Source organism: Schistocerca nitens, chromosome 5 (assembly GCF_023898315.1).
Source record: "Schistocerca nitens isolate TAMUIC-IGC-003100 chromosome 5, iqSchNite1.1, whole genome shotgun sequence".
Lineage (NCBI taxonomy): Eukaryota > Metazoa > Arthropoda > Insecta > Orthoptera > Acrididae > Schistocerca > Schistocerca nitens.
In genome coordinates, this window is record NC_064618.1 from 632696903 (window position 1) to 632720676 (window position 23774).

Consider the following 23774-nt stretch of genomic DNA (forward strand, 5'->3'; position numbering starts at 1 on the left):
AAGACTCTGCTATGTGGTATTTACATAGCGCAGTATAAGGTCCAGCTCTGTGTTTCGCTTGGCATGATATTTTTGAGGTGAATGTAAGTGTGATTAGTTTTGGAAATCGATGTTTTCAAATAAATCTGCTTGACAGTTTGCTGCTGGCGGTATTCAGCTCAGGTTATTTTATAGTGGGCTGATTTGGTGTTGATGATTTGGCAATTAATCTCGTAGGATGTGTTCACTGCTGTTAAATCAGATGGGTATTGTGAGTAAAAGGAAGTAGGTTTGAAGTCAGAGGGCTTGAAATATGCGGAGCAGTGTTTTGTTTTGTTCGGCGTAGCGCTACATTGGTTTCAAGTTGAGCGTGCCGAGTTTCTGACGTCATAGCGTGGAATAGCACGTTCGGGAGTCTTTCCGAACGTGCAGAGCAATATCTGGCATGTCGGATATTCTGAGCGTGCGTCTCAGCGTTGACCAATGAGATGGCATAAGGCCACCTACGTCACACGCACGTCCCCTCCCTTCAGTACAGAGTGGTGAGGCGCCATATTGGCATTCATTTCAAGCCTATAAATATATATGCCGTTGTTAACTTTGTGATTCATTCCAATAAAATAATGAGAAACATCATATTCGTGGCAAAAGAATTACCGCAACTTGCGTATTATGAGAGTAGGCTATTTGAAGGCAGCGACACACTGAAGATCCGCCCAAAACGCATTGTTCTTGGTACAATTTGCTATGGTAAAATTTCAATTAGTAACATATCTACGATTAAGGTTGTCAGGAGGCGGTAAGATAGTATGATTAGATTCAAGTATCGTGTTCTTGGTTTGTGTAATGAGTATCATCACTGTCTTGTCTGCAGTTGTTTGTTGGAGCGGTGGTTCACGGCTTGACATCTCTAAAGATTTTTCCTAACATTCACGTTTTTATTAGGTTATCATACTTTAACATTAGTTTAATATAAGTATATACTATAATATTTGATGTCATGTAAATATAAGTTCACCTTCTTTTTGAAGAGTGACTTCGTTCGATTGGCTTAATCTACAGGACAGCTTGCGCTGCTTGTATAAAGATACTTTGCTCCTTTTTCTTTTACGGTTCGTAATTCACATGTTGCAAAGATTCTGCTACTGGGTAGGAATAGTGGTCAAGTAACACTGACCTTGGGGTTTTACTAAAACGTGGGAATGATGAAACAGTGTTTATCTTATGGGGAGAAGTATTCCAAATTTGTACCGCACTGTTTGTAATGGAACTTTTATTAGCTTGTGTCCTTATTCATTGGACATAGTACTTTCCCTTTCGTGAACGATGGAGGAAATGTGCGTTTTAATAGAACTAACGTTGGAATTTTACGCGCGCACGTTGAGTAAACTGTGTGATTTAAGAACTAGAAACATCCCTCAACTGCCGCTGGAGTGTGTTGCGATCGCTTATACCACTTTGGAGCCCACGTACCGTATGTACAAGTCGCATCGTTCCTGAGCGTTCAGCAGCAGGTTGAACTTAGCACGCTCAGTGTTAACGTTCGACAGCACGGCCCGTGTGCCTATGGCTTAAGCTGTGGCGTACCGCTGTGCGGCCCGACGGTACTGTTGACCGCGTCGCTGCCGGTTTCAAGGACGGCATGACACCTGTCGCAGATATTACTCCGTCTGTTCGTGGCCTCTATGCTTCCAATAGGCTGTACTACCGGTTGAACTTTACTTTGAATAATTTTTAACATTGGAGTAGTCTCAGGGTTATCAGAGCAGCTTTCAGCTTGTGAAGGATAACTGTGCGGGTTCGGTATATCGGAGTCTGTAAGATTTTGCTTGTAACAATAAACGGTGAAGTGAATATAATATAGCTCTTCCTCTTGCACAGTCTGTTGCGAAAACAATTTCCAACTGTTTTTGGTACTATCCTGACGGGGTGTCTCGTGAGATAGAACTGATTGATCGTAGATAATAAAATCTTGTTCACATAAAATGGCATCTGCATAATATACTGGTCTTCTGGATATGCTTCCCACGACGCAGCTCTCGTGGCTTAGGTTTTTCTGTACTGGTGCTGAAAGTATTACTCGGAGCGGTTTCACAAATTTTATCTGAAATATCAGAAATCTTGCTTGACGGTGTAAGGTCACTGTGCCAGAAGATAATTTTCTTTATGAAATCTGCTGTTAATTGTAGTTCTCTAACGTAATAAGAGTGAATATGCTGTTCGTTAGAATTAGAAGTGGGCTACTGAAATAAATTCGAACTGTTGTGACCATCATTGTTACTGGCTGTGACATAAGGTTGGGCTGGCTTATCTCCGATAATAAAACTGTGTAGTTAAAACAACATTTGCATCCGTGCTTAAATTCTTATTGTGACTTCCACGAAGTTGCTATGTTTTATTTTCTGTAGTAATAGACACCGTCTTCTTGTAGCTGTTAATTTTACGTTCTGACTGTAGGTTGTCATGATTATACGTAGCTGCTTTGCAAGAGATAAACGGAATGGTGATATAATGCATGGTTTCACAGGAATTCGTAGCAATAGTAAATCGAACAGAAGTGTTAGAAAAATATTGCATCTCATAATGGGCTGCTAAGTATGTCAGTGGGCTGTGAGGGATAAACGCAGTTTGCTTTTGCGCAGTTCAAATTGCTCTGAGCACTACGGGACTCACCATCTGAGGTCATCAGTCCCCTAGACTTGGAACTATTTAAACCCAACTAACCTAAGGACACTACACACATCCATGCTCGAGCCAGGATTCGAACCTGCGACCGTAGCAGCAGCACGGTTCCGGACTGAAGCACCTATAACCGCTCGGTCACAACGGCCGGCGCTTTTGCGCAGTATTAGTTGCACAATTCAAAGATTCAGTGTAAGGGAAATATTTTGTTCTTCAAAAAATTGTGTAAGGGAAATATTTTGTTCTTCAAAAAATTTTGCGTTGTGACGCAGTGACAGTCTAATATTTCTGGTATGCGACACGAAAGGAAATAATCTCTGTTCTTTGTTGAGACTGAATGTGGCGTCTGATGTTTGATTGTTTGCATCCTTAATCTCAGGGTTCAAATGGTTCAAATGGCTCTGAGCACTATGGGACTCAACTGCTGTGGTCATAAGTCCCCTAGGACTTAGAACTACTTAAACCTAACTAACCTAAGGACAGCACACAACACCCAGCCATCACGAGGCAGAGAAAATCCCTGACCCCGCCGGGAATCGAACCCGGGAACCCGGGCGTGGGAAGCGAGAACGCTACCGCACGACCACGAGATAATCTCAGGGAAATAAAAGTTATTTGTTGAGGGTTGATTTTGCCATATGAATCTGGTCTGCAAATCGATCGGAGGGAATAACATTTATCAGCACAAAGGTTGACTGAAGAGAAATGTTTGCACACGATGAAGCGGAAAGCTGTGGTGTGAACGGAAGGTTTTCACGATAAAAGGCGGCGTTGTGTGTACCATTTTTGGGTTGACGAAAAACTTCTTTACTGTTAGTGTCAACATGCATAATGTGGGGCTCGATAACTTCACTATTAACTCTTTCAGACTGCGTGGGTGGCTCAACAGAGCGGTCATATGCGTCACTCCAGACGGTATTGTCGTCAGTATCAATGGAATGTAACGAAATTTCTGAAATGGGAAAATTAACTTTGTTATCAAATTCGGTAGGCACTGTTGGTTCATTAATGTTTTCCGAGAGTATCAAACTGCTGTTCGTGGCGCTAACTTTGAAGGAAAAATGACTATGTCATGCCGATTAATAGAGGTGATGGTTAATTTCTCAGTAAAATTTTGATAGGTTTCACTACACTGATGACTTATAGCATTAATGTCAACTTTCAAAGGTTTGTCGCTTTCTAAGCATTGCCTGGGTATCGCTTCAATTACATCGCAAAGACGGTCTTCACGGACCTTAATGTCTGTGTCTACCTGTTTGGAACGGTTATCAGTCGTTTCTGTATACGATTTAAGCTCGTCACGTATATTGGAAAAATGTTCATTGAACTGAGTACTGGTGTCAACTTGAATTTCTCGAATGATGGATAACTGTTCATCATCAGGGTGTCACCTGTGTTGTGCCTTGTCGTTGGAGACATTATCAACAACCATGGACGTCACGTTTGTTGTATTATCTGCACAATTACCGTTAATGAAATGTTACTGATTTTTAAGAACAGACAGAGTGCTTTGCACTATTTGACGTACTGTTGGCAATGTGATTGATTGTGTGAATCGTAGGTAAATCACTGACCTCATACGGAGAACACACAAGTTTTGAATTGTGCAGATCAGTGGCGTCCGCAATAGCGGAATCTACCGTCTGAATAATAGTCAAATCAGTGGGTGAAATTATAGTATCAGGAAAGTGTACATTATTTTTGGAAACGAAACTCTCGATTTCTGTGGTGCATTGCAACTGTTGTGCCGCTGAGTGGTCAATATCACTGAACATTGTTGTCAATAATAGGAAAATCGTCTATTTCGGTATCTCTGATTGTAAGATTATGCGCCAGAACCTTGACACTTTTGCGCGCCATCGTAAATCAAATACAGAGTACAAATCCAAAGACAAAATTTCAACAATCAACTAAATGAAAAAAAAAACACGGCGGAGCATAAGAAACAACAGTCACTGCAAAATACATTCAGTCCATTAAGCACTGAATCCTAAGGCCCTATTCAAAACAAATAACTTTGGCTTTGGTCCCTGTATACATAACAATGAAACGGCAATAAAAACTAAACGAGCAGCGATAGAAATACACCGTTTGTTGCAATATGCTTGGGACAACAGTACATTTTCAGGCAGACAAACTTTCGAAATTACAGTAGTTACAATTTTCAACAACAGATGGCGCTGCGGTCTGGGAAACTCTATAGTACGATATTTTCCACATATCCACCATGCGTAGCAATAATATGGCGTAGTCTCTGAATGAAATTACCCGAAACCTTTGACAACGTGTCTGGCGGAATGGCTTCACATGCAGATGAGATGTACTGCTTCAGCTGTTCAATTGTTTCTGGATTCTGGCGGTACACCTGGTCTTTCAAGTGTCCCCACAGAAAGAAGTCACAGGGGTTCATGTCTGGCGAATAGGGAGGCCAATCCACGCCGCCTCCTGTATGTTTCGGATAGCACAAAGCAATCACACGATCATCGAAATATTCATTCAGGAAATTAAAGACGTCGGCCGTGCGATGTGGCCGGGCACCATCTTGCATAAACCACGAGGTGTTCGCAGTGTCGTCTAAGGCAGTTTGTACCGCCACAAATTCACGAAGAATGTCCAGATAGCGCGATGCAGTAATCGTTTCGGATCTGAAAAATGGGCCAATGATTCCTTTGGAAGAAATGGCGGCCCAGACGAGTACTTTTTGAGGATGCAGGGACGATGGGACTGCAACATGGGGCTTTTCGGTTCCCCATATGCGCCAGTTCTGTTTATTGACGAAGCCGTCCAGGTAAAAATAAGCTTCGTCAGTAAACCAAATGCTGCCCACATGCATATCGCCGTCATCAATCCTGTGCACTATATCGTTAGCGAATGTCTCTCGTGCAGCAATGGTAGCGGCGCTGAGGGGTTGCCGCGTTTGAATTTTGTATGGATAGAGGTGTAAACTCTGGCGCATGAGACGATACGTGGACGTTGGCGTCATTTGGACCGCAGCTGCAACACGGCGAACGGAAACCCGAGGCCGCTGTTGGATCACCTGCTGCACTAGCTGCGCGTTGCCCTCTGTGGTTGCCGTACGCGGTCGCCCTACCTTTCCAGCACGTTCATCCGTCACGTTCCCAGTCCGTTGAAATTTTTCAAACAGATCCTTTATTGTATCGCTTTTCGGTCCTTTGGTTACATTAAACCTCCGTTGAAAACTTCGTATTGTTGCAACAACACTGTGTTCTAGGCGGTGGAATTCCAACACCAGAAAAATCCTCTGTTCTAAGGAATAAACCATGTTGTCTACAGCACACTTGCACGTTGTGAACAGCACACGCTTACAGCAGAAAGACGACGTACAGAATGGCGCACCCACAGACTGCGTTGTCTTCTATATCTTTCACATCACTTGCAGCGCCATCTGTTGTTGAAAATTGTAACTACTGTAATTTCGAAAGTTTGTCCGCCTGAAAATGTACTGTTGTCCCAAGCATATTGCAACAAACGGTGTATTTCTATCGCTGCTCGTTTAGTTTTTATTGCCATTTCAAATATACCGGTCATTTTTGAAACACAATATATATATATATATATATATATATATATATATATATATATATATATATATATATATATGCTAACTACGGACTAAGCAGTGTGCTTCGCTGGCCATAAGACTTGAAATGTACATGAAATTCATTTGGCTGATAAATTAGAAGATTTAAGGAAATCCAAGTTATTTGAAAAATATGTGACCTGGAGTGGGAGGCGGTACTGATTATGTTGAATTTCTAACACTCAGTTCTTTTAGAATAATTATCTTGCAAGTTAAGTTTGTCTTTTCAAAAACATATGACAATTGAAGCTACATTTCTCACAACTCATCCAGAAACAATGAGATTTAAACAGCAAGTATTATCTAACTTCGTTAATCCAACATAAATGCAAATCATCAAATTACGCATAGCTCTATTAACAAATCTTAAAAGCATTATAAAAATGAAATATTTAATTAGCCGTTTTATAAAAACTGTTAACGCACAATCTGGAGTTACTTAACAATTACAAATTATCAGCCAACTCATCTATACTAAGGCACTTGCAAAAACAGAAGTCATAATTATTGAACATCTTTACCTTATTTGCATGAAGACTTCTGCTTCCATGTTCGACAATATTGACGTAACTACATTAATCTAACTCTTGGTGGCTTCACGCAGCACACCCCAAAAACTGCCTACTCCATTGTCTTTCCCTCACAGACAACTACCCACAACAGTGCGCCAAGCGCTGTCTTACTCCAACACTAGCAGTATCTTTAGCTCTGCGATCGCATACTTCAGCGATCCGCATTATCGAGCCTGTCAGAGACTTTCATCGTTTATGGTATACTAGTTTCATTTTAATTTATTAATATTCTTATCTTAGTCTGGTGACACATACAAGTGCGCCCCTGTACACTCCTTTCATGTTGTTTTCTGGAAAACATTATCATGGTTAACGAGACATGGTGTTACCATAGGAACGTACTACAAAACGATTAGTGCATATTTATAGGAAGGACATAACGGACAATCAAACCAATGTGATTCGCGAGAAGAACGACGTCCCAAAAAAGATCTTTCCTGACAGTTCCGCATGGTCGTAAGAACCTTTTGTGCGGTGTACTCAACTGGGGAAAGACTATGAAGAAAACGTGAAGCATTAAAACCAATCTTAACGATTCTCTAATTTTTACGTATCCAGTCTCGAAACGTCCTGGACTGACAGAGAACGTCCAGTGGAAAAAAATCAAGAAGGTTGAATTAGACGGATTAGGGCTCACGCGCAGGGTTGTCAACGATCGCTATACCCGCACACCACTCTCAACTGGAACGGGAAACGCAAGACTTTCTTCAGTAGCAACTACCTACTGCCACGCACCGTAATGTGGGTTGCGGAATATACACTCCTGGAAATGGAAAAAAGAACACATTGACACCGGTGTGTCAGACCCACCATACTTGCTCCGGACACTGCGAGAGGGCTGTACAAGCAATGATCACACGCACGGCACAGCGGACACACCAGGAACCGCGGTGTTGGCCGTCGAATGGCGCTAGCTGCGCAGCATTTGTGCACCGCCGCCGTCAGTGTCAGCCAGTTTGCCGTGGCATACGGAGCTCCATCGCAGTCTTTAACACTGGTAGCATGCCGCGACAGCGTGGACGTGAACCGTATGTGCAGTTGACGGACTTTGAGCGAGGGCGTATAGTGGGCATGCGGGAGGCCGGGTGGACGTACCGCCGAATTGCTCAACACGTGGGGCGTGAGGTCTCCACAGTACATCGATGTTGTCGCCAGTGGTCGGCGGAAGGTGCACGTGCCCGTCGACCTGGGACCGGACCGCAGCGACGCACGGATGCACGCCAAGACCGTAGGATCCTACGCAGTGCCGTAGGGGACCGCACCGCCACTTCCCAGCAAATTAGGGACACTGTTGCTCCTGGGGTATCGGCGAGGACCATTCGCAACCGTCTCCATGAAGCTGGGCTACGGTCCCGCACACCGTTAGGCCGTCTTCCGCTCACGCCCCAACATCGTGCAGCCCGCCTCCAGTGGTGTCGCGACAGGCGTGAATGGAGGGACGAATGGAGACGTGTCGTCTTCAGCGATGAGAGTCGCTTCTGCCTTGGTGCCAATGATGGTCGTATGCGTGTTTGGCGCCGTGCAGGTGAGCGCCACAATCAGGACTGCATACGACCGAGGCACACAGGGCCAACACCCGGCATCATGGTGTGGGGAGCGATCTCCTACACTGGCCGTACACCACTGGTGATCGTCGAGGGGACACTGAATAGTGCACGGTACATCCAAACCGTCATCGAACCCATCGTTCTACCATTCCTAGACCGGCAAGGGAACTTGCTGTTCCAACAGGACAATGCACGTCCGCATGTATCCCGTGCCACCCAACGTGCTCTAGAAGGTGTAAGTCAACTACCCTGGCCAGCAAGATCTCCGGATCTGTCCCCCATTGAGCATGTTTGGGACTGGATGAAGCGTCGTCTCACGCGGCCTGCACGTCCAGCACGAACGCTGGTCCAACTGAGGCGCCAGGTGGAAATGGCATGGCAAGCCGTTCCACAGGACTACATCCAGCATCTCTACGATCGTCTCCATGGGAGAATAGCAGCCTGCATTGCTGCGAAAGGTGGAAATACACTGTACTAGTGCCGACATTGTGCATGCTCTGTTGCCTGTGTCTATGTGCCTGTGGTTCTGTCAGTGTGATCATGTGATGTATCTGACCCCAGGAATGTGTCAATAAAGTTTCCCCTTCCTGGGACAATGAATTCACGGCGTTCTTATTTCAATTTCCAGGAGTGTAGATGTAGGTGTAGAGGTAGAAACTAGTACGCCAGAGAAATGATATTACATGATTTCGCCACGTGGGTGTGCAGTTCGCCGAGAGTTGGCGTTCCCTGTCGGTTTGAACCTCTCTCTCCTTTAAGCCCGGAGACAGACGTTTTCCGCCAGGGATGGAGCAGGAGCGCACCGATTGTCCACCGAGAGGACGGCGCCGCGGCCGCCTTAATGAGGTGTCACGCCAGCTGCTCCGAGCACAGGCCAGACAACTGCACGGGAGCTCTGCTTCTGACAGCCGGTACCTCGTTATCTCCTGGCTTACACCGCCTGCAGACAGACAGTTACAACGCTGACTACAAGGGGATGCTTCTTTCGCTTCATGTTGCGGGAACACCATCAGTTAGGTACGGCTCTCTGTATATGGTTGTAACCAAACTTCCCGCTGCATTTCCAGAGCAGAACACTTGTTCACACACATCAATAGTTGGTTCCTTTATTGGATCAGAGATCATTTACACAAAATTGTGTCAGATGTCATCCAAAAACGAGGTGATAAACAATAAAAAAATTTAATTACGTCATGCATGCAACAATATTATTGTAGGGGGTATAGTAAACAAATTAATTACGCGTTGTTTACATTGCTTTTTGTAGATACAGGGTGATTCTTATTAACGTTTTAAAATCTCCGAAACGACGTAGATGACGCTGAGACAAGTAATTTAATATGGGACACATGGGGCAGCAAATGTCGGGAAATACAGCAAATGCTGATGACAAATGCCGGCCGTTGTGGCCGAGCGGTTCTAGCCGCTTCAGTCCGGAACCGCGCTGCTGCTACGGTCGCAGGTTCGAATCCTGCCTCGGGCATGGATGTGTGTGATGTCCTTAGGTTAGTTAGGTTGAAGTAGTTCTAAGTTCTAGGGGACTGATGACCTCAGATGTTAAGCCCCATAGTGCTCAGAGCCATTTGAATTTGATGACAAATGTCGAATATGTGACGTCACAAGATGACGCACGCGCAGCAGTTGAGCCTTTCGGACTGTCGCACCTCATCACACCAACCCAAACTAAGTATTCACGTCGTAGTGGCTCTGGGCCCGCGCGCGCGACTTTAAAGCTTGTGGTTCAGGGTTCGACTCTTGAGTGTGGTAGGCTGTGTTTTTTAGCCTCGTATTAGACAGCTGCCTGTCTACACTGAGGTAAGATTAATTATTTGATTTATCTGTCTCACAGTCTCCACTGGTTTACTGCAAAGTACAGTACAACAAAACCTAGCGTATTGAGTCACAAGCAAATGAGTATCAGCTTCCGAACTGCTTTGTTACCAGTAGGTTATCTACGTTTTCTTTACTATATAAAGTGCGTAAACAAAAAAAAAGGACAAAAGGAAAGGAACACAAACCTCAGCGAGGACAACAATTTTATATTTTCTACGTTTACAAAAGATCACATTTACAGAAAGTGTTCGAAAAAAGAGTAACTCTGCGGAGCACTACTTCCTACTGGCCAGGGTAGGATCGACAAGCCCTACAGCTGCATGTGTGGTGACGTCATGCACTTCTGTGGCATTTCATGACATTTTTGAACCCATATATGTTACCTTAAATTACGTTAGTAAGAATCACTCTGTACACATGTCTAAACGAATTAACAATTAATCCCAAAAAAATGCTGCTAGGCTGTTATGTTCGTATTGCTTTACTGGTCACTCCTTAGTCACTGCTTACACTTAACACACACACACTCACACACCGACACACACAATATATATATATATATATATATATATATATATATATATATATATATATATAGGGTGGTCCATTGATCGTGAGCGGGCCAAACATCTCACGAAATAAGCGTCAAACGAAAAAACTTGTCTAGCTTGAAGGGGGAAACCAGATGGCGCTACGTTTGGCCCGCTAGATGGCGCTGCCATAGGTCAAACGGATATCAACTGCGTTTTTTTAAACAGGGACCCCCATTTTTTATGACATATTCGTGTAGTACGTAAAGAAATATGAATGTTTCAGTTGGACCACTTCTTTCGCTTTGTGATAGATGGCGCTGTAATAGTCACAAATATATGGCTCACAATTTTAGACGAACAGTTGGTAACAGGTAGGTTTTTTAAATTAAAATACAGAACGTAGGTACGTTTGAACATTTTATTTCGGTAGTTCCATTATGATACATGTACCTTTGTGAAATTATCATTTCTGAGAACGCATGCTGTTACAGCATGATTACCTGAAAATACCACATTAATGCAATAAATGGTCACAATGATGTCCGTCAACCTCAATGCATTTGGCAATACGTGTAACGACATTCCTCTGAACAGCGAGTAGTTGGCCTTCCATAATGTTCGCACATGCATTGACAATGCGCTGACGCATGTTGTCAGGCGTTGTCGGTGGATCACAAAAGCAAATATCCTTCAACTTTTCCCACAGAAAGAAATCCGAGGACGTCAGATCCGGTGAACGCGCCGGCCATGGTACTGTGCTTCGACGACCAATCCACCTGTCGTGAAATATGCTATTCAAAAATAAAAAATATCGCTTCAACCGCACGCACGCTATGTGCCGGACATCCATCGTATTGAAAGTACGTCGCCATTGTCATGCAGTGAAACATCTTGTAGTACCATTAGTAGAACATTACGTAGGAAATCAGCATACATTGCACCACTTAGATTGCCATCGATAAAATGGGGGCCAATTATCCTTCCTCCCATAATGCCGTACCGTACATTAACCACCCAAGGCCGCTGATGTTCCACTTGTCGCAACCATCGTGGAATTTCCGTTGCCCAATAGTGCATATTATGCTGGTTTTCGTAACCGCTGTTGGTGAATGACGCTTCGTTGCCTAATAGAAAAAAAAATCTGTCCTCGTCCCGTAATTTCTCTTGTGCCCAATAGCAGAACTGTACACGACGTTCAAAGTCGTCGTCATGCAATTCCTGGTGCATAGAAATAAGGTACGGGTGGAATCGATGTTGATGTAGCATTCTCAACACCGACCTTTTTCAGATTCCCGATTCTCGCGCAATTTGTCTGCTACTGATGTGCGGATTAGCCGCGACAGCAGCTAAAACACCTACTTGGGCATCATCATTTGTTGTAGGTCGTGGTTGACGTTTCACATGTGGTTGAACACTTCTTGCTTCCTTAAATAACGTAACTATCCACCGAACGGTCCGGACACTTGGATGATGTCGTCCAGGATACCGAGCAGCATACATAGCACACGCCCGTTGAGCATTTTGATCGCAACTGCCATACATCAACACGATCTCGACCTTTACCGCAATTGGTAAACGGTCTATTTTAACGCAGGTAATGTATCATGAAGCAAATACCGTCCGTATTGGCGGAATGTTTTGTGATACCACGTACTTATACGTTTGTGGCTATTACAGCGCCATCTATCACAAAGCTAAAAAAGTGGTCCCACTAAAACATTCATATTTCTTTACGTACTATACGAATATGTAATAAAAAATGGGGGTTCCTATTTAAAAAACGCAGCTGATATCCGTTTGACTATGGCAGCGCCATCTAGCGGGCCAACCGTAGCGGTATCTGGTTTCCCCCTTCAAGCTAGACGAGTTTCGTTCTTTGTAGTCTTTTCGTTTGATGCCTATTTCGTGAGGTATTTGGCCCGGTCACTATCAATGGACCACCCTGCATAAAGACTTTCTCTGCCTACCAGTTTCAGGGATGTGATCTCACAGATCGAAATATATACATACATTTAATAAAATGTAGAACTGAGAAGCTTAAAGGTTGGCGCTACTTTAACTTATTTTAGTGTAAAGTTAAAACAGTATTTCTGTTGCAATTATATTTCTTTGAAAGTATATTAATGTGATAGAGTCCTCTAATATTTATGCAAACCTGTCTGCCATCTAATTAACTAAAACAAAAATTTCATTTTAAGAAATTTGAAACAGTTAAGAACTGATTTGTAAAGCGTCTGATCTTAATGAATTTTCGTGCTGATTCCTAAACTGCTCTTAGATTTTTGTGAATCTGTAATACTTTCGAAGCTATGGAGAATTTGATATAATGATTTATATTTTAGTAACATCGTATCAACTGACGATTTTGCGTTACAGCTGTGTATGTAGAATAAGATCTGTCCATCATCTGTTGAATAAATATTACTTTTCGGAACAGCTGTTTAATTGAATTTTTTTGCTCCATAACTCTTTCTGTTGTTAATACGTGATACAGTTTTGGAGTTGGCTAATTGAGTAATGTTGTGCTGTTCTCACAGATTTTGGTTAACTGTAAGAAAAATATGGAATTCGCTTGATATAAACCTTGAATGGGCTTGTACGGTTTGCTGGCAGGTGTCGCGATCGACTATGCTTCGGTAAACGATAACTGACTATGAAACTGTACCAAATATGATAAGTGGGTTTTTAATCGATATTAATAAATTGTAGGTTTTATATTCTACCTTTGCTGAAGTATTTTACTTACAAGCTTTGATTGTGTTCTGCTAGCACGCACTATAATCCTCCAGGCTTTCCTGTCCATTGGAGGTGATCGTATAATTCATCCATATGATCTTCTAGCTGATCTGAAAAATGTTGTCTACAAGGATTTCATTCAGAGCACAGATTTCACACGGTAGTACGCCTGAAATACAATGCTGCTGCTCCCTCAGACAGCTTAGTTCTATCGCCCGTGTCTAATAACCTAATTGTTGGCTCGTCATTGCTCTAATCTTCCTTTTCATTTTGTTCTACCAGGGCGGAATCACGAACACGGTGGTGCCGCGATCCAACCATAATGCCTCAGCATCACAGCTCTCTTACAGACTTGCTGTGGCAAGTGCATGCGTGAACATGGCGAAACGCGTGGCTATCCATTTAAACACAGCTCGCGTTATTACGTGTTAACTGTCTGTTGATCACGTTCCACGCTGCAAGTAGCATTAACATTCTGAATGGAACTCATTCGTTTTAGGGGACAAGAAAAGAACAGTGCAAGTAAAGTGTATAGTTTACAGTTAAAAAAGATTCAGAAACCGTTCGATCAAATACTAGGTCGCCCTCGTTTCGTTCATTTCATTATACGCTTCACACCTCCATTTCCTACGCGACTTAGTGTTAGGCTAAAGGCATACTCTTCAAGTCACTGTACAGCACAAGGCGGAGGGTACTTCGTATATTATACGTTAACGGGATACACTATAGTGGCAGCAGAATAACAGCGCTGTCAGCTGTCCTGTTTCTCTTCAGTCTAATACTTACCATTTTAAAGGCTAGAAAACTTACTAGCGTACAACGAAATATGAGAGCTGATTTTTTTAAAAGCATGTCTAAAGGAATATTGCCTTACGTCGCAACAGCGATGAGTAATTTGTGTGAATCGCCGTTAATATAAAACAGAATCCCTTATGGTTGAGCGTTTGAGATTGTCAGCTGTTCATGAGACGTGATGCTTCTTGCCTCATTGTTATCTTTATTACTACCTCCTTTTCCCAAAAGTGTACACTATAGTTAACGATTACGGGTCCTATCATTGGTTAGATGCTCTTGAATGCACATACAATGACAAAAAAAAAAAAAAAAAAAAAAAATGTAACACCAAGAAGGAGTTGTCGACACAGACGAAAGTTGGTAGGGGTTTTCCCTATCTGAAAGGTGATATCTGTTCAGACTTCACGCCAGCCGCGTGGGAGTGGTGCTAGTACGGTCACTATGAGGATGCAATCACTTTTGCTTTAAATAAACGCTGTAACGCTCGTAAGCGTTAGTTACCTTAGAGAATGTTGAAATGTGTGTGAAATTCCTAAGGGACCAAACTGCGGAAGTCATCAGTCTCTAGACTTACACACTACTTAAATTAACTTATGCTAAGAACAACACAATACACCCATGCCCGAGGGAGGACTCGAACCTCCGGCGGGAGAGACCGTGCAGTCCGTAACATGACGCCTTAAACGGCGCGGCCACTCCATGCGGCCCTTACCTTGGAAATTGGACGTGATGAGTAAGGCGACAAAGATATCATTGTAAAATGTAAACTTTCACGGTCGGAATCGTCACAATTAATAAAGTTTTCCGGGCTGTTATGCCGTAATCGAAGGGATTTCACTTTAAACCTGACGTTTCGTCCTCATCTGCGTAGGACATTTTAAACGGGGATCGTAGCTTTGTTGAGTGTCCGATTCATACCCTGGCTCGCTATTGACTACAGCAAAATTCCGCTTCCTTTCGCGAGCTTCCGTCCACTGTTACCGTCATCCTATGGTGGAGGACTGGTACACATCTTCTTCAGCACCGGAATCCAAATTTGATTCAATTTCACGCCCTCCACCTTCCTATTACAATTCCTGCGCTGTTTCACAATATCTACGGCCTCTCTGTAGAGCTTTTCCTGGTATCCGTTTGTGGCTGTCAGTACTTGAGTCCGGCCAAAATGAATGTGGTTATCTCCTGGTTGAAAGGCAAGTTCCGCAAGAGCTGATCTGTCAGTCTTCTGCAATTGCCCTTGTGCTCTTCTAGTCGTATTTTGACAGTTCTTTTTGTAGTACCCACGTACACCTTCCTACAACTACACGGAATCCTATAAATTCCAGCTTTTTTCCAGCGGTTGGCGAGCATCCTTGACCGATTTTGGGTGATCTTGTATCTACCGTTTGTCTGTGTAAATTACCGCGATATTCCGCTTTCTCAAGATTATTCCTATGCGGTCAGTCACGTCCTTAATGAATGGCAAGGAAACCTTCGATTTAACCGGCGCTTGAGCATCACTGTGATTTCTAGGCGGAGGTTTTAACGCTCTTTTCAGCTCGGCGAACAAATAACCATTCTTGAGCAATGCAGTAGTTTTAATTCTGCGTCAAATAGCTCTGGTTGACAGATTTTGCTTGCTCTATTCGCCAACGTTTTTATGACGTCTCGCTTCCCTGATGGGGTTTTGATGTGGAATCCCTTCGACTACGGCATAACAGCCGGGAATATTTTATTAAATGTGATAATTCTGGCCATGAAAGTTTACTTTTTTCAATGACACGCCTCTACGGGGAGGAGAAGTCAAGAAATGTGCGACGCATGGAAGGCCCCCAGAAGAAGAGAGTGCACCTCCTGTGTTCCTTCACATGTCTGTCTCGTTGCAGAGCGGTCGGTGTTATTCCGAAGTTCTTGGGGGTTAAGCAACTATGCCACTCGGCCAAGGCGCAGCGGATGTTCACACGGAGTGAACAGGCTTTACTACGAGAGCGGATTCAACAGACCCGCCGGGACCTGGCAAGCACAGACTGTGAGTTAATGTCTCTCCATATCACTGTCAGCAATAAATTGTGCAGTGTGACTGGGATAGAACTGACAGCCTGTTGCACGATTGTTTTAGAATGTGTACGCTGACAACGTCTAATAGACAGAAAAAGAAATGTGATAACTTGCAACCTAATAAGAGGATCCACCATTTAGACGCTTCCCGCACCGTTATCAATTTATCCGGACGTTCGTTACCGCCGGCCGGAGTGGCCGCGAGGTTCTAGGCGCTACAGTCTAGAGCCGAGCGACCGCTACGGTCGCAGGTTCGAATCCTGCCTCGGGCATAGATGTGTGTGATGTCGTTAGGTTAGTTAGGTTTAATTACTTCTAAGTTCTAGGCGACTGATGACCTCAGAAGTTAAGTCGCATAGTGCTCAGGGCAATTTGAACCATTTTCGTTCGTTACCTGACGACGAGAGATCTGTGCTTTGCCATTAGCCTGCGAATTGTGCCCACGGAAGAAATAATAGCCAGTTAGAAGCAGGCATCCGTAGTGTGGACAAGGTTACAGCTGAAGAAATCTGTATAGAAGCTGTAAGAGTATTGTCTCACGCAAAGTCTCCAAAACGTAATTTAACTGTGGGTGAGAGGAATGCCTTAAAGCGCCTGAATGAGGACAATAGGGTTATCATTCTCCACGCTGACAAGGGAAATGCAACGGTTGTCTTGAATGTGACCGGCTATTATAGTAAGATTAACGACTTATTAGATCCGCGAACATAAAGGAAACTAAGTAAAGACCCCACTGACAAAGTTCTTAGAACAGTTACGCAGTTGATAAAGAAGTCATCTGTCAAACAGAGCGTTCAGAAAAGTCTATTCAATTCAGTTACGATGGCACCAAGACTTTACAGATTGCCGAAGGTGCACAAAGAACATGTTCCTCTAAGGCCTATAGTGAGTGCTACTAGTTCGCCCACTTATTAGATTGTCAAGTTCTTGACGACATTATTACAAGCGTACGTGGGCCGATCGGATTCGCATATCAAGAATTCGGCACATATTATCAGTAAATTAAGTGGCGTAGTGGTACAGCCAGACGACATATTAGTCTTGATGTGGTGCCGCTATTCATTATGGTTCTACTCAACGAAGTGTTGCAATAGCTGAATCTTATTTTTCCTTCCGATGTTGCAGAATTGTTTAAATATTGCCTCATCTCCACGTACTTCAAATGGAACGAAGATTTCTATTAACAGGCGGATGGTATCGCTATGAGGAGCCCATTAAACCCGGTTATAGCGAACTTCTTTATGGAAAAATGGAGAAAAAGGCATTGGAAACTGCGAACAAGACACCCAATATTTGGTTCCATCACTTGGTTGATACGTCTGTTTTGTGGCGGCATGGCTGGGAGGAAGTGGATCTTTTTCACCAACATCTGAATGGGATCAATCCGAAGATTCAGTTTGCTAAGGAGGAGGAGGCAGCCGGAAGATTAAATTTTCTTGGTGTACTAGTTTTAAAGAAAGAAGATGGTAGTTTGGGCCACACAGTTTATCGAAAAACCACGCACACAGGCCGTTATCTCCACCTGGATTCGAGCCACCACCCACAACAAATGTGAAGCGTCATAAAAACGTTGGTGAGTAGAGCAAGGAAAGTCTGTGAACCAGAGATGTTAAACGCAGAATTAAAACATGTCACCACTAGGTTGCTGAAGAATGGTTATTCGTTCGCTGAGGTTAAAACAGCGTTAAGACCGCCGCGTAGAAATCGTAGTAACGCTCAAGCGCCGGTGAAATCGAAAGTTTTCCTGCCAATCATTAAGGTCGTGATTGAGCGGATAGGAAAAATCTTGAGAAAGCGGAATATCACGATAATTTACATTCCAACACGGAAGATACAAGATCATCAAAAATCGGCTCGCCAACCGCTGGAAGAAAGCTGGAATTTATAGGATTCCGAGTAGTTGTGGGGAGGTGTACGTAGGTACTACCAAAAAAAAACCTGTCAAATAACGATTCGAAGAGCACAAGGGCAACTGCAGAAGTGGGCAGATTGACAGATCAGCTGTTGCGAAACATGCTTTACAGCCAGGAGACCACCACACGCATTTCGGCCGGACTCAAGTACTGGCAGCCACAAACGGATACCACGAAAGGCTCTTCAGAGAAGCCATAGAGATAGTGAAACACTCAAGGAATTTTAATAGGTAGAAGGAGGGCGTGAAATTGAATGAAATTTAGATTCCGGTGCTGAAGAATATGTGTACCAGTCCTCCACCACAGGATGAAGGTAACAGTGGATGACGGCAATCAACAACGGCCAGTTGCGTTTGCGTACTCAAAAGATGTGACGTCACGCCACTGCGCGGAAGCGGAATTTTGCTGCAGTTCATACCGAGCCAGGTTGTGAATCGGACATTCAACAAAGCTACGATCCCCCTTAAAAACGTCCTGCGCAGATGGGGACGAAACGCGAGGTTTTGAAGTGAAATCCCTTCGACCACGACATAATAGCCCGGAATATTTTATTAATTGTAAAGACACCAATATCAGCAGCTCACTGAATTTGAGGCAGGTCGTGTAATAGGAGTACGAGAAGCTGGATGTTCCTTCTGCGATACTGCAGGAAGACTTTGCAGGAATGTAGCTACTGTGTGTAATTGTTGGCAGCGGTGGTCATGGGAATATATGGTCGCAAGAAGACGGGGCACCAGACGGCCGCGTGGCACTGACGAGAGAGAAGACCATCGTGTTCGGTGTATGGCTCTGGCGTATCGTACTGCGTCTGCAGCAACAATTTCACCAGCAGTTGGCACCACAGCGACACAACGAACTATCAAAAATCGGTTAGTTCAAGGACAATTCCAAGACAGACATCCTGTAGCGTGCATTCCACTGACCCCAAGCCACCACCACTTGCGACTTTAGTACGTGAAGCGAGAGCTCTTTGGAGGGCAAGGTAGAGGTCTGTTGTGTTTCCTGATGAAAGATGGTTCTGCCTCGGTGCCAGTGATTGCCACGTGTTAGTTAGAACGTGGCAGGTTTAGGACGTGCAACAAAACTGTCTGCGTGCTAGGAACACTGGACCTATATCTGGGTGTTTATGGTGTGGGGTGCAATTTCGTATGAGAGCAGGAGCACTCTCATAGTTACCCCACGAGCCCTGGCCGCAATTTTGTACGCCAATCTCGTGAATCATCTGTTGTGCTGCCATTCCTGAACAGCATTCCATGAGGTGTTTCCAACAGCATAACGCTGGCCCACATACCGCTGTTGTAGCCCAAGAAATTCTAAAAAAGTCGACACATTGCCTTGCCTGATCGATCACCAGATCTGTCTCCACTCGAGCACATATGGGACATCATCAGACACCAATTCCTGCGTCATCCAAAAACAGCATTAACCGTCCCTGTATTGAGCGAGAAAGTGCACCAGGTGTGGATCTCCATCCCAAAAGCTGACATCCGGCACATGTGCAACACAATGCATGCACGTTTCCATGCTTGTATTCAATATTCTGGTGGTTACACCAGTTATCAACATACCAGCATTTCACATTTGCAATGGTTTATCGTGATTTCCCTAAATCACTCCAGGCAAATGCCGGGATGGTTCCTCTTAAAAGGGCACGGCCGACTTCCTTCCCCATCCTTCCCTAATCCGATGAGACCGATGACCAAGCTGTCTGGTCTTCCCCAAACCAACCAACCAACCAATGGTTTATCTCGTGCTTACATTAACCTGTGATCTTGCAATGTTAATCACTTAAATACGTTACCTAGATAGATGTATACCCGGAATTTCAGTGCTCTACATTTTTTGTGGGGTTTTGTTACAGTCAGTTAATTTTTGCGTGACTAGATCACCAATATAATACACGTGCTCTTACCTTTATTTGTTTCGTGTCGACTTCTGAAAACAGACTTGTTCCGAAATATGTTCATTGTGCTTAAGAAAAGTGTGTAGCGCGGCCACTGATGTCTCACTACGGTGTCATTTAAACTGTAGATAAAGATGTGGTGCTGTTGTCGATGTGGGGAGCTTCTGCGTGTCGCTGCAGACACTGATGTCAAATAGCTTCATATCTGGGTAAGTGGCTTGGTGGAATGTGAGAGGGTGTAGGGGTACGAAGACGTCGACGCTGGAAGCTACAGGAGTGTCGCATAACGCAGCAGTGTGGAAATGTGGTCCGCATAACGCAACATAGCTTCGGCGAGATGACGCGATAACAAGTAGCTACAACTTGTATGAGGGACTGTAGACCTCGATCGGGGGGAAGGAGCAGCCACTGCGTCAAATTTGTAGGGCTATTTCCAAAACGTGGCTGAAAATGGAACAGTCTTCAAATTTTCCTTTTTAAGATAGCTGTAATAATTAACGTGAATCATGGGAGGTTTCAGTCAATTTTAAGTTTTCTGCTTGTATATGAAGGTACTTCAAGGCTGGGTGAAGATCAGGTACTACGCATCTGATTTTTCTTGGTCCTTGATAACTACCCCTCTCAAAGAGATTTACTGTACACCTTTTTCATCGAACTACCTCTTCTTCGGTCACGATAGAGCAAATGAAACACAGTCAACTAGTTATAAAGATATTTATGCCTTGCAAATTAACGTGCAACTGAAAACTATAATGTAACTTGATTCTCCCTTGTGGGAATCATCCGCGTAATGGACATACGAGTGTAATCCGTTCAAGGTAAAAAACCCATAAGAATTTATCGAAAAACGAGCGAAAGAGGGGATATGCCACCGTCTGTAAGATAAGAGCGTAATAATTGAGCATAAAGTGAGGAGCGTCCTTGATACTAATTCAAAGAAATATACTGCACGTGTTAGTGTATGCACTGCTCGTCAACTTGCCTTTTGAGGCTGAAAATTACAGGCTTTAGTAATGCAGCTACTGCGGAAAGACATCTGGAGAGGAAAATAGAGTTAAATGGTGTCATATACAGTACGTAACACCGTTTGCTGCAGGCTTGTGAAGGCTTGGAATAGGTGGTAACTTGGGACGACAGAAGAAAATGTCGGGAAAATCTCGATATGAAATTCACGAGGAGAATGTGGAAGTCCACTAACAATGTATTTATTAAGATTTAACAGCCTATATAATGCACAAAATATCAACGCAAGAGGGCAGAAAACAACTGTACTCCCTATCCATACACCTGATCTTCAGCTTCACAAACAAAGGCAACTATCAAATAACTATGACTCACATTACTTGAAGATGATGCACGATAGAAATCCTAGGAAATAACTAACTTGCTTCCAGCTAAAAGAGGCTACATACGCATTATACTGGAACGAGTAATGAGTGAGTAGATATCCTCGCCCACATTCTTAACAACAATCTCCTCCTTTTTCTTCTAACGATTTCAGTGGCATCTATACGGAAATCGAAATCTTTAAAAAAAAATTACTAAGGTTCTGATAATCTCTGAAAACCTATATTTGGCCAGACTAGCACAACCGATTCAAGCCCGAAATGACAACACGTCAGCGAAAATGCAAAATTCGATTTTCGTCTCTGGCAAGACGTGTCAGATGTAAAGGGAGTGAGAAGGTGTGAGTCCCAAACGTTTTCTGCGAACCAGGCGGCGCTGTTGGCTCTCCCGGGTGGTGAAGCTGTCGTCTGCAGTCACGTGGCCAACCGCCTGCCAGTCTCGAAAGTCAGTGCGTTCTCGTGTTATCTCGCAGCGTACACAAAGCACAGTCAGCTGTGGCTCCTAGACAACAACGGGGCGGTAAGTGTAGTTGAGTAAGCAGTGGTGAAACCACATGAGTCACTAGACTCAAAGAACAGTCACAAGAAAATGTTTCTGTTTTTCGATTTGTCACGTCCGTGGTTTTATCTTGCATTACTGTCTTGCGGTTTGAATGAATGCCAGAGAAAATATTTTGAAATTAAAAAAAATCGGTTCTTTGTACTCTTTCCTTTGATTAACTTGTCGGACGGGGACCCACAGATGTTTTCGAACACGCTATGTTCTTCCTGCTGATGTAACATTTGGGAGGATATGGGAGCCAGCATAAAAAGGAAAAACTCAATAACAAAGAGTAGTAACAATATTAAATTCTCTGATTGGTAATAAATGGTCAGGACCGAACAGTTATTCTAAGAAACGAGAAAATAATACTACATAATGTTACGTCGTAAGGTGAGATTTTTTTTGGGTGGTGCAGCGTTTTGTATTATTTATTTAGCTTGTCTCCGCCTTAAATCCCTATTTCCCGCAGTTGTTCTGATAGTTTCATTTTATTAGTGGAGTGAGGCGTTCAACGTTCATGTGTTTTAACAGGAATGTCCAATTCCACTCTTCGGAGTTGCAGGTATTTGGGTTTTTTGTAGGGGGCTTCGTTTGAGCTAGATAGGTAAAGGGAAATGTCAGATACCGCTTTTCAGAATAGCATACATTGGTTTTGTGTTACCGTGGGCTTTGTTATTTATATATATAGTTTAAGTGTAAGATTCCTGTTAGTTTTGGTGCTGTAGCGTCGTTGAGTTTTTTTGGATAATATTTGTTTTAGGATGGTGCAGTTTTTAGTATTAATTTATCTTGTACCCGCCCTAAACCCATATTTCCCGCTGTTGTCCTGTTAGTTTCATTTTATTATTGGAGTGAGACGTTGCTGGATTTGTATTTTTGTTAGCTTTCTTGCAGTGTGTATGTAGTGACGACATACTCGCCGTTTTGTAACGCTACAAGGCTTTCCCACGTGTTGATGTCATGCGTCAAAGCAGACGGGTGGAATCGAGCGCTTAGCTAACGCCCATGACAATAGGGACTTAATACCCAGCTAAAGATTGCACTTGTTTTTGAATGTAGTCAGCTCATACAGTTACAAAGGGAATGAAAATATAGGTCATTACAATTTAACGGTGTGAAACTCATGTTCTTCCAAATGTAACTGACACTGGCGACTCCCTGGTGTCTGTGAAATAATAGCTTTAAAGAATATTGCCACGTATTGTAGCTCATAAGGCTTCGCAAGTAACCTGGGCGAAAAAACTGAATGCTCTAGTGAACACAAAAATAAAAAATAGTTGGCGCAGTCGCGAAGTGTCATGTTAACTAGCAGCAGTTTTGTTTCCTCAAGTCCGTTCCGATCGTGTTTGCCTTCCACAACATTAATCATACAATTCAGGACAAGTGTAGTTTCACACGAGTTTAATAAGAAATAATGACAGCTGAAAATTGTTCCAACCGTAGCTTGTAAATGGAAAAGTGCGTCTGATCTGGGGTTTTACAACACCTATGTCAGTTATTGTTGTCCTCTTCCTTGTTCATTTCTATTAGATCATCTCAGGTAAGATACATACTGCATGAGAATGAAGGTTCTGTGTGACTATATTTTTAGCATCTTTACATGAGCTCTATCGGTAGCAGCTTTGTTTTCCATGGATAGTTAAAACAGTAAATATTGTGTTGCAGAGTCTTGCTCACCCATGATGACTGGGTTCGTTTATTCATCGAGAGATCAGTTGACATCGTAATACAATGAAAATAAATTGCTTAAAATACT

General features: G+C 43.4%; 1 protein-coding gene across 1 annotated transcript in view; it reads left to right on the forward strand.

The window, feature by feature from the left end:
• Positions 1 to 9167: 9167 nt before the first annotated feature.
• LOC126260631 (venom allergen 3-like) overlaps positions 9168 to 23774 on the forward strand; it is a 178901-nt gene continuing 164294 nt past the window's right edge. Inside the window, exon 1 of the mRNA XM_049957970.1 lies at positions 9168 to 9292. Coding sequence (XP_049813927.1) covers positions 9168 to 9292 — 125 coding nt within the window. The remainder of the gene's footprint in view (positions 9293 to 23774) is intronic.